Here is a 12568-nt window from a genome sequence, read left to right as displayed (position 1 = left end):
CCATCAACATTTCTTAAAGTTAGGATGAGATCAACATGACCCAGCAACGTGCACTAGCAGCCCAGAAAGGCAACCATAACTTAGGCTGTATCAAAAGAAGCACGGCCAGCAGACTGAGGGAGGGGATTGTCCCCATCTACTCTGCTCTCGTGAGACCCCACCTGGAATATTGCATCCAGCTCTGGAGCCCCAAATATAAGAAGGATGTGGACCTGTTAGAGTGAGTTCAGGTGAAGGCCATGATGATGATCAGAGGTCTGGAGCACCTCTCCTGAGAAGACAGGCTGAGGGAGTTGGGGTTTTTCAGCCTGGAGAAGAGAAGGCTCCAGGAGACCTTATAGCAGACTTTCAGTACCTAAAGGGGGCCTACAAGAAAGTCAGAGAGGGACTTTTTGCAAGGGCATGTAGTGAGAGAACAAGGGTTTATTCTGGAAGAGAGTAGATTTTGATTAGATATAAGGGTGGTGAAGCACTGGAACAGGTTGCCCAGAGAAGTTGTGGATGCCTCATCCCTGGAAGTGTTAAAGGCAAGGTTGGATGGGGCTTTGAGTAGAATCAAAATCCTCCCTTTGATACACTAGAGCCCCAAATGCAAGTCAAATTTTAAAACATTGTTTGTAAAGTTTTAAACAATGATGGTATCGCTAGAAGCAATGATAAAATCAGACAACCTAGAAAAGACAGTAATTTGTTTTTTCAAACAGGTAAGAGAAATATCCTCCAGTCTGCCCAACAAAATACAATAGAAAACAAGGTCCTACCATACAGCCAATTAAGGATCCAAATCAGAATCATCTGTATTATGTTAGTTATCAACTGAGCTTTTAATCTGTCATTGGTTAGTTTTTATCATTCTGACTAACAGTTCACATTTAAAAAAAAAAAACCAAAAAAAAAACCAAACCTCTACTGGCAAACAACATTTTTATTTAGGTGAATTGGTTATACCTGACTATACCTTGATAAGATAATGATTTTCTACCTGAATTTTCTAATGTTTAGTGGTTTAACCCCAACGATGATACAAAATGCAAGATACGGTAGACAGAGTAATAACATTTAACACTTACACATTAACCTTTATCACAAATGCTCTCAAAGTACCCTAAAAAGCATATGCAGGAATCATTTAATCCTTCCCCAACTGAAATTCACCTATTTCTGAGTGGTGCAAAACAACTGTTAAACAACGTAAAGTCAGGCAAGAAAACCATCTAGATCAGAATGTAAACATCATCTTGGTTACTTATATTTAGCTTCCTCAACTGATACTATGGGGGGAAAATTCTATTGTTGCAAACAAATCCCTTCAGTGGAAGCTATCCAGGATACTGTCGTTAGAATTTATTAGCATTTTCCAATGGGCTTTAGTAACATTGAGATTATGTTAATCACAGTAAGAAAGTCATTGCTCTTATCTGAAGATCTCACAATCAAACAAAGACCTTATGCTTGTCAGAAGTAGCACGCGTCCTTTCTCTACACAGTGTGTCAAGCATTCTGGTTTGTGTGTTTTATGAAACACAGCTCCTCCAGCAGGACAGGTGCTAGGCTGTCAGGTGATAAGGTTGGAAACTGCCCCATGGTACTGCCACAGAAAGAATGGCACCCAATGACTGCCAGATCTATTCCTAAAAACTTCTCAGATTTTCTCCAAAAATACCCTTAGGGAACTATCAGTACAAGAACTGAGGATCTTGTCCCAGGTGGTAAGACTGCTGTCAGAGTGATACAACTGATAGGATACATGCACCTTCTGGTACTTACTTTCAGTTCTGCTGTCTTCTGCTGGATGTCCTGCATCACCTCTTCAAGCATCACATTGTGCTGCTCGCTCTCTTGCATGAGCTTTTTATTTTTCATCTGAAATTGCTCAAGTTCTTTTCCAAGTTTTTCATTCAAGATCTGTTAGATCAAAGAACAATCCTATTAATCCTTTTTAATCTCATTACAGCACCTACATATACATGAAGACAGAACTTTCCATCTCCCCAGGAGATAAAAGCTGCTACAGATTGTTATCTGCTTAAAAACCACTCTTCATTGCTGATGAAATTACTAATGTGAAATATGATGCATGTTCATATTGGCTAGGGGAAATTATAATTTCTAATAAATAACACAGTCAGAGTAATTTTTTTTCTGGGACCTTAGTAGGTCTCTCTTGCAGGAGGTAGATAAATATTTTACTTCTTGTTAGGCATTTGGCAAGCATCACATAACACAACTTGCTACCTGTAATTACTGAAAATGAGTATAAGATTCAAATTACTGCAATCAGCAGAGGGCAGGGGAGCTCTTTCTCTTAGCAAGCAAATCCTACATTAACATGCTGATAACATTTCTCTGGGTACATGGTTTTCTGAGAACAGGACACAACCCTTTTCCTCTCTAATTTGCCTTCAGTCAAAAGCCTGGAACAGCAGCTTCATGGTTCCTGTGAAGAATGTATACTTCAATACTGGAGCTGTCAGTCTTTTCTTCTGCTTGATGGGTCTTCCTCTAACAGATATTACTTCATAAGTGAGGAAAGAACAATCATCATATTTTTCACTTCAAGCATTAATGTGTGATAAATTGATGAAGTCAATATATACTGTGCACTTAACAAACATTAAAGGAAGAGAAGGGGAATCTCCCTCTCCTGAATGCATGCAGAAGCAAAGACAATGTAAAAACAAGGAATACTGCTTCTTGTGCTGCAAATGTCAGGATAACTGTGTGTTTCAGGCGATTCTTTATTGCAATAGCTGAGTCACTTTCTCTTGCAGATCTCTACCTGATTCTTGCACAGTTGGATAGTCTGTGTTTTGGCAGGCATTTTGCAAAAGACAATGCAGTGCCTCCACAGATACCTTCAAGCCAGCATAGGCAACAAAGACAGTGCAGTAGACTGGTTAATTAGCCTAGGCTGCACTTTATGTCAACTACTGCTTTCCAGGATAGTTTGGTCAACTGAATGCCCCTAAAATCTGCACTTAGAAAGGGTGAAAAGGGCTATAGAGAGGAGGATGAAAAATGGAACAGAACCAGGAATTGTAGATATCCTATTTAAAAACAATGTGATTGTTTTGGCAGATCATGGAACTGCCCTCAAAAGCTGCATCAAATCAGTGACATTCAGAGAAACAATCCAATCTTCTCTGTATCTTTTTATGTGATGTATTTTACTAAGAATCCATGTTGACAAAAAATTGTTACAGACCTCTACCTTCATGAATTCAGGGAACTGAAGGGAAGAAAAAGCCATAAAAGTCATAAATTTACAAGATACGCACAACTCCCAAGGAAGTTTCCCTTGAGGTAGGACTGCTTTACAGTGATGAGATCTCCCCTGCCATTTACTGAAATTGCTTCTCTGAGAGTTTCTCAAAGTCAGGGGAAATGGACTGAAAAACCTGAAAATTCAAACACTTGCAGAACACTATGTTAGGACATCTCCAGATAAAGTTTTTAGAAACAGAATGGGGAAAAATCAATCAAAAAGGTTTACGAAGACAGTCCTCTGCCCTTTCACAGAAACTCTCCCACAAGCTTGAGAGGCTGATAAGAATTATTGTGGCAGAGAAGAAAGAAGGAATTGGAGGTAAAACGACTTTAACAATGCCACTATAGTCAACCAGTGGCAAAACTGGCAATACATGTCAGAAGTCCAACCTGGCAGTCTCCTGTTACTATCATTAGATCATTCATGCTCTTTACAGACTTTGTCTCATTTGCTGTGATCTTTTCAAGATGATCTCTAACAATATCATGATCCACTACTGATTTCTGTGAGGAATTCTATCTGAGATCTGTCAGCAAGCTTTACATATTTTTTATTAGTAAAGCAGTATTTATATTAAAATAAATATTTCTTAAATTTATTGATTTAAAATAATCTCATCCCCTCTCCCTTCAGGAAAATAAATTTTCTTCTTATTTTGACATCTGACTCTAACTTTAGACCTGGTGAATACAGTGTGCCATGTACCCTACCTTCTGTTCTTTTAGATCCTCTTCCATCTTCTGTTGTTCCTCTTTGTTCCTCTGTATATGTTGCTGTAAATTCTTGATCTCAGCTAGCTTGTTATCCATTTCAGCTAGAAGATTTTTCACCTCCTTCTCCACTTTTTCCCTCTTCCGAGCCTCTCGTGACACCTCATTCTGATGCAGCATGATTTCTTGCTGAAGCTACAATAACAGAGAATATAAAAGTTTAAGTTCTGATATCTTTTATTCAGGAAAACAAGGTCTCTCACCTTTCCTTCTACTATGCTTGATTTTTAATACAATAGCTTCTATACTACTGTACCCACTGCTACATGGAATATGCCAAATCTTCTCAGAAGTATGTTTTCTAGTGGCTGAACAAAATATCCTGCATGAGGGAACCTACTTATTGATGACATGAATTTGTTAAACACCAGTCAGCTCACCCACATGGAAGGGTCCAATACAGTTCAGACACAAAATCATTCCTCTGGAGATGCAGTGGTACAAATGTATTTTCAGTTTTAAGTTACTTGTAAGGTGGTATTTTCTGAATGCAGTGTTAAAACTAATTTGGGCTTGATGTTGTATTGCAAGGATTTTTATTTTGATCTTTCTACCTCACCAGCAGAAGCGCTTATTACACTGATAGTAAAGGAAAGAGAAAGATGTGTTAATTTTCACAACTGCTCTCAATCTTTCTGCTCTCGAAGCTCCTCTGCTGGAGCTTTGAAAAAGAAGCTTTCTCTCATATTTAATAGACTGTCTTGTGACTTCTGCTCTCTCCCTCCCCAAAAATGTGATGGAGCAGAATAAGCAGAGAGGAGACACAGGGGGTTGATCCACATGGAAATATTCCGTTCAGCCAGGGACCAGCAATTGAAAGATGTTCTTTGCTTAAAGATTCCTCTCCCTCTGAGCCCACAGATGAAAAGTTGCCATAACTGCCAGGTCTTCAACAGGATCTTCAAAAAGACATTGTCATTTAAGCAGTCTGAATTGGAGAATAATTTCATACTGGGAGAATGGGAGGTGGTTACAAACGCTGTAGCAATCCCATAAATTTAAAGGCTGATGAAGCGAGTGTCAGAAGATTCAGGCTGGCAAGACTCAATAAGTTTTGACGGGAGTTTCAATCCTTTCTCTTTTCTCCCATGCCCACAATGCTGTCAGAAAAGCAAAGATTTATATTAACTTATAATAAATTCTCAGCCATCTGCTTTAGAAACAGAAACAAGTTCTGTGCATTAAACCTTGGCTGATCATTACTTTCATATTTGTGATTAATAAAAAACTGTAAGCTAAATGCTGCTTCTATCTCTTCTCTGATATTTAAGTGTTCTTTTCTGCTTTTCCTTTCTCCTGTTGTCTTGCTCCTATCTATATTCTGCTTTAAATTCTTTCATTACTCATTACTAGGTTTTTATATTTTGATGTATCAGAGTTCTGTATCCCATCTTCCATCCTTTTCTACTTTCTCTCCATTCAGCAGTATCCTATTGATCCTCAGTCCTCTGTGTCTTTAGCTGCTGTACACATTTAACGGAAGCTATACATATTGATCAGTAAAGAACTATCTACTCAGATGGTCAGAGAAACAGAAAACCTAACTTAAAGAGAAGACAAAAAAAAAAAAGTAAAGCTGACATGGAATATGACTGCTCTCTACAGATACTGGTGAGGTGAAAAATTATTTAGGATGAAAAACAATAGGCAGGAATCAGTATGAAGAAGAAAGTAGTAGGTCTCTAACATTAGAAAAGTGAGGTTCTGGAAAAGCTTCCCATAAGAAGTAGGGGAGAAAATAGCCTAATTAGCTTTTGAGTCAGAATTTGATATATTCTTAAAAATGATGGTATGGCATCATATGACAACCACTGCCAACAGCAAAGGATCTAGGATCTCCATGCCAGGTTGATGTTCTAAGTGGTTCCTTGGAGGCTTAAGGATTTACAATGCAGAAAAAGAACCCCACATCTCCAGTGTGGAAGATAACTAAGATTCAGGCAAGGAACCTTGGCCTCATTCAAGGTATTGGGAAGCTATGGAAGCAGTTGCTACATGACAATACAGTTTGCAAAGGACATAGCCTAGAAGTAGAGAAAAAAAAATAATTTACAGTAGGGTCCTTTCTGAACACTCCTGAAAATGGATGAGATATGAAAGAACAGGTAGCAACATACTAGTCAATGAAGATCAATTGCAAGAGCGGAGAATGGTTCAGGACAAAGCCTAAAATCACCACCCGCTGATCTGTACAGACCTGCAAAATGGTTTGCTCTGCCTCATTTTTTGTCTTCTCTATATCCTGCTGCTGCTCTGTGGCTTGAGTTAGACTTTGACGTAACTCCACAACCTCTGACAAGAGTTGGTCTCGCTCCTTTGTTATCTCTTCCTTAAATTTTAGCAAATTCTGGATCCTGGAAGCAAGTAAATAATAGTCAAGCAGTGACACAGGCCCCTTGTGTTCTTCCTCCTATGCCAGAGCAAGATCTTTCGTGAGAAACTCTTTAGAAGTAATTTGTTTCATTTTAAACTCCTCTTGGATTAAGGCTCTACTGGTCAATTGAATTATATGGTCTATCTACTGTAATCATAAATCACCGTCAACATAGGCAGCTTTAAAAGTAAATCCAGTCCAGTAAATCACTCTTTCTTCTTATATCACATCCTCATGGGTCTGAAAAAAAACCTTCAGTTTCCCAAAAAGGTAATAAGGAATTAAATTCCTTCTTTTCAGCCCCTTGCAAATAACTCGGGGACCAAAAATATTACCTTGTTGTAACCAGTCTCTCTGCAGCTTACCTGACCTGATACCTAACTGGGTTATGTCTTACAGTCATCTCATGCAATAATAAAACAGACTCCTTGTTTGGATACATTTACAATTTGAAATAAATTCCAAGCAGTGTGGGCTTAAGCTCAATCTTAAAAACCAGCCTTATAGTTCTAAAAGACTACAGAGTTTTCAGCCCTGTAGGAGTGAAAACTGCAAAGGAGTTGTCTAATCCCATGGCCTTGTTACTGGACAGAGTATTTAAGCAGGCAACTGGAGGGCGATACACAGGGAAATTAAGAAAAAAATTCAAGTCAGCAGGTCTCAGCAGCCTGAGCAGCAGCTGGAAAAGGCAGGCGTGAGATCTTAGCAAAGTAATAGCTCTTGGCTCTTGCAGGAAAATGCAAAAATCAGCCACAGAGAGCCTGCTTTAGGGAGAGTTATACTAATGGAAGGCTTAATGACCAAGTTTTTAGATCCAAGAAAATCTGTTACACAGGTCCAGAACATTTCAAGGTCAAAAGGTGAAGGAGTAGGTTTCTCCTGTCACAATGCATCCAGGTGGTTCATGTGCTGGCACATTCCTTGAAGGGGAAATGTTTGAGCATACTAAAGGCCTTGCTGACAGACACAAGTCTTGTTTATGCAGCCTGGGTACACAGTGCATGGGGAGATGAGCATGCCCCATACATACCTTGAATGCATAGTGTAAATAATACCTTGTACAGTGTGAAAATTTCAAACAGAACCAGCTGGGACAACCATCAGCAATCTCGCTAGAAAGTGTACAGGTCACAGGGTAAAATATACTTAATCTCATCTTTGAGTTTACACTTAATCTTACAAGATAAGCGCAGCCTGAGGACCTGATACTACAAACAGTAGTTTTTGGTGGGCTTTTGAGCAGCTCCTGAGCACACTGCAGCAGCTAGAGGCTCCACTTGAGACTAGGTCCCTCTATGCTAGTGGCTGCCCAAGTGTTCAGTAAAAATAAAACCAAACAACTATAGTCCTAAAAATGTATGAATATAAAATACAAAAAAAAAAAAAAAAAAAAAAAAAGAATACAGACAGTTATAACGCCTTATAACAAAGCTGGAAACAGTAGAGAAAATAAGTCTCCTGTTTCCTTGACTTATCTACTTGACCGTTCTGCTATCACAAGTAAAAATGTTGACAGGATCCTGTTCTCAAAGACAGAGTATGTTGAAATGCCAGTTGGATAAAACAATATGACAGATACTGAGCAAGTACATAATATTGATTTTCATTTGATCTCTCAGCTTAATCCAATGCTGAATGAACTCACCCAGAGTCTGATTCTGTACTTGCTCACTGCATAAACACATAGACCAATAAATGTGCACTCATGAGAAAAGTAAATGTAAATGGGAGAAAGGACCTCTCTCTCCGATTTCCAGTGTCTTTGTACTGTGTAAATGGCTAAACAAGGTGTAGAATGACAGAAAATCAACTTAGGCTTTCTCCCTCTCTGGGGAAAACTTACTTGTAGTCCTGTCCAGATCCTTGCTCCACTAATTTTTTTAGGCGAGCAATTTCCTCTTGCAGTGAATTAATCCTTTCCTTCGCTTTCTGTTCCTTTTCATGCACTGTATCCACCATTTTCCAGGCCTTTTCAAGCTCCTAGCAACAAAATGGAAAAAAAAAAAAAAAATTCACACAAATTAAATTTGGTTGAAAATGAACCACAAATTAAAAAGTAATAGCCTTGCATTTTGGTTAATTAAGAAAATACATTTTCATGCCTTTTTCATGCTTAAATTCACAACAATTTTCTTCATCAGCTGTCTTTTTTTTTTTTTGGATGGGTGCATAGCAAACATTCTGAGCCATTCAGGCTATGTGAATTTACACCACACAAGCTCTAATATATTTTTTTTTAACACATAGATTTGAACATTATGAAATCTCACTCTATGAGATTTTGGTTGTGTAAGTTCCACTAATATGTAAAAATTTACTGAAAATTCAGTGCCCACAAAGGTACTATCTACTTAAATGGCTCACTTATGTCTCTAAAAATCTTATTAGCTATTACAGCAACGAATATCCAGATCATTGATTTGGATGAGAAAAAGATGTTACTCTAGGCTTTTCTCCCTCTTTGCTAATTTTCAGCTGTGAGGACCTAGTGTATTTTGATTTTAACTATATATTTAGAGAAGCCACAATTATTATGGCAAATTTCAGCACATGGAATTACTTGAATTGACTTGACTCATGTGCTTCTCACAAGGCCAGGGTTTGATATCCACAAACAGGATAGGGGAGGGGGGTTCACTTGAATTTTTTACTTCCTCTACTTTTCTCTCCCTTGAATCAGATCCTTGAGAATCACACAGTAGGCTTATTCCTTGCCAGGTTCAAAGCAAACTCCTATCAGTTCTGGATCCTGTGCTAAAAAAAAAAAAAAAAAATGCATAGATTCAGAAAGTGACTGGACTGGGAGAAAAGTTCCTGAACACTCAGTAAATCATGAAGACACTACTTTTGACATTAGAATTCCCTGAGCTGCAAATCACAGCATGATGTCCTCTCTCTCATCTGGCTCCTGGTGGACTTCTGGACTCAATGGATTTGCGTAGATTTAGACTCCAAGCGTGGCTGTGCAACTCTACATTAGCTCTAGGGCCTCCCCATGCAAAGCCAGACAGAGCATCATTACATCAGGCCATAATATCCCTGTCAACTCTTACTTGCATCATATGAAAATGGGGCAAGGAAAAAAAAAATTAAAACAGTCCACAATTAAGAGTATCAAATAGTTTAATTTATACCCACTTGTTTACAGCAGTTCTTTGTTGAAATTAACATCTCTGGTTCTAAAAAAAAAAAACCCTATTTAACACTAAACTCAAAATGATGACACCTACATTATGCTATGTTAATAATATCTTTATTGAACTCTTTTAAATCAAATAAATGTAGTACTTAGCTGTTTACTGCCTAAATTAAAAATCCAAGCTATTGAACTACCAGAAGCAATAGACTACCAGAATTTGCTGAGAAGCTAACACAAAATATAACATCTGTAGCCCCTTCAAACTGGAGAGGGAATACATTTTCATTTTATTTATTCAACTAGTTCAGCATATCCAAATTTGAGAAACCATCTGGAGCTTAAAGATCAAGAATGTTTGCTCTTCTCTTTTTTTCCCCAACCTGTTAATAAAGAGTTAAACAGTGGGCTTTACTTATTCAGAAATTCTGAGGAGATTACAGTCAATTAAATTCACTACCTATGAACACTATTTTCATTACTTAATAAACTACTTAGGTTCAAAATTTAGTTTGAAAAATATGCTTTTCACTTATATATCAAGCATATTTAAACAGTTTTAAATATTAAACTAAATTTTTATGTTTATACATTGATTTCTAAATTCCATTCAAATGCAGCAATGATCACACATAAAGTATTAAATGTCACCTAGTAAATAACAAATTTTTCATTCATTATTATCTTACATAAAAATATTCAATTATTGAATTTAAATAAATTCATGCTAGGCTGAAATAATGGGATGAAATCATAGTGTATCATCTTAACAGGCAGAAAAGCATAAAATACAGCTGTAAATAAGCATGTTTCAGATTTGCCAGCCAATAAGAGGCAACGAACCTTTCCCTAGAAAAATGCAAATGGAAAATAAGATTAAAGCTGATTACTTAAATCAAAGCTTTCTGCTGGCTGATTAGATTCTGATTAAAACAGGTGAATTAAATCATGACGATTGGATTTTTTGCAGATAGATAGAACTGGTGAGTAAAATCAACATGTCCTCTAAGAGGTCTTACTGGCTTCAGTGAGTATGTTGTTCCGGTGACTATTCGCAAAAGTGATCCCCTGAAGTTGATGAGGCCGTACAGATAAGTAGTGATTTCAGGTCACCCTAAGCTGTGCTTTTTGAACTTTATCTTGCTTTCAAAGTGTAAAAACAACATTATTGAATTTGTATTGATAAAACCAATTTTCATCAATAATGTTAGTAGGCACAGATGATGGCCCCATCAATAATCAAAATCTAAATACAAATTTGCTACAGACTTCAGCATCAGCAAAACTAGGCTTCAGTTGTAGTTGTTTCTTGGTTGTGTCTTTTACTTTCAATAGTGGATCAATAGATTGCTTCCTTTAACTTAAAAAGTAAAGAGAAGGAAATTTTTGATGGTGGAACCCTTCATAGAAAAAATATTCACATTATTACTCAAGGGAGAGGTGAACTGAAAGAATGCAGTGTGTCAGCATCGCTGGGTAATTGCAATACACGGTTAGGTAAGTAATATGCATGGCAATCTGTTGTATAAATAAAGATGGAAGTACACTGGATGTTTGCAGTTAGAATAAGTTAAAATTTTTTTGAAAAGTACTGGAACTCTGGAAATTGTGAAGCAGAATTCATAAAGTGTGACTGCCTTACTTAATTTTCACTAAAAACCCCAGAAGATCATATCAGTTTCACTGCTCAGAAACTGAGAATTTCTGAAATGCTTTCTTAGTATATTGGACTGATACCACTGGAAATTGAAAACATAGTAAATTCAAGCAGGGCAGTACAAGCTCCTATAAATTCCTCTTCTAGTATTCTTCCAGTGCAGCCTTGTGGATGAGTATCCCTATCAATGAAAAAGAGAATTGTATTCCCCTGGTGTTCAGCTTGGCCCTTTGCTCCTTTGATATGACTGTAAACAGCCGACTCTTATGTCCAGTTTATTAAAACTACAAAACAGAGCACTGAACCACCATCAGAGAATTAACAGCTATTGATTATTATTGACCTGGGTCCTACCAGCCACTGATCTGTGTAGTTAACCCCTGCCCCTAAATAAATTCTACTGATTACAACCAGGCTTCACATGGAGAAAAATTTTGCTTCTGCAATTTTTATTTGTATATGAAACAATGACCTAGAAGAGGAAGGCTGTACACCTGTTACCCTGATGACCCATTAAGGCACCAAGATTTAGGGCCTTAATTTGAAGCAACCATACAATTTTTAAAGGAACAGCCCCACCAGGATTCTCCCATCATGTGTAAATAATTAAACAGTGGAACAGATTGTTTAATTTAGCACTGAAGAATATAACCTTTGCTATTTTAGCACTTGAACTTTCCTCAACACTTCTTGGGCACTTGTGAAACAGGTTTTTTTAATGTTAGTAAAATTGTAGTGAAATACTACAGTTGTAATGGAACTTCCCTTCAGAAAGGAGAATAACATGAAATATGAAGGACATACCAAACAAACCCCCAAAATATGACATGAACATTTTAAACAATATCCACGTAATTCCTGAACATTTAAGGGAAATACTAATTCTCATAAACAAACTGTAAAACTGTTGGTGCTGTTTACATGGCCCACAGCACACCACTAAAATTGAAATGTCATATGTTGTGCCTTGCATGCCATTTCATAGAATCATAGAATGGTTAGGGTTGGCAGTGACCTTCAAAGGCCATCTAGTCCAACACCCCTGCAAGGAGCAGGGACATCCCCGACTAGATCAGGTTGCTCAGAGCCTCATCCAACCTGGCCTTGAACGTTTCCAGGGATGGGGCTTCCACCACCTCTCTGAGCAACCTGTTCCAGTGCTCTACAATCCTCATGGTAAATTTTTTTTTCCTAATATCCAATCTAAATCTACCTCCCTCTATCTTAAAACCATTACCCCTCGTCCTATCACAACAGGCCCTACTGAAGAGTCTCTCCCCATTTTTCTTGTAGAGAAAAGATACCCCTTGAGGTACTGGAAGACATAACTTTTTTTCCCTTCTGATAATTTAAAAGCCTAGGC

General features: G+C 37.6%; 1 protein-coding gene across 1 annotated transcript in view; it reads right to left on the bottom strand.

Annotated features, from left to right (window-relative positions):
• CFAP58 (cilia and flagella associated protein 58) overlaps positions 1-12568 on the bottom strand; it is a 60831-nt gene that overhangs the window by 44889 nt on the left and 3374 nt on the right. Inside the window, exons 3-6 of the mRNA XM_010130197.2 lie at positions 8256-8392; positions 6236-6392; positions 3979-4173; positions 1768-1905 (exon numbers count right to left, since the gene is read on the bottom strand). Coding sequence (XP_010128499.2) covers positions 1768-1905; positions 3979-4173; positions 6236-6392; positions 8256-8392 — 627 coding nt within the window. The remainder of the gene's footprint in view (positions 1-1767; positions 1906-3978; positions 4174-6235; positions 6393-8255; positions 8393-12568) is intronic.

Source organism: Chlamydotis macqueenii, chromosome 7 (genome assembly GCF_036417535.1).
Source record: "Chlamydotis macqueenii isolate bChlMac1 chromosome 7, bChlMac1.mat, whole genome shotgun sequence".
Classification (NCBI taxonomy): domain Eukaryota; kingdom Metazoa; phylum Chordata; class Aves; order Otidiformes; family Otididae; genus Chlamydotis; species Chlamydotis macqueenii.
Note: the sequence above shows the minus strand (reverse complement) of the source record. Positions and strands in the feature narration are given on the sequence as shown.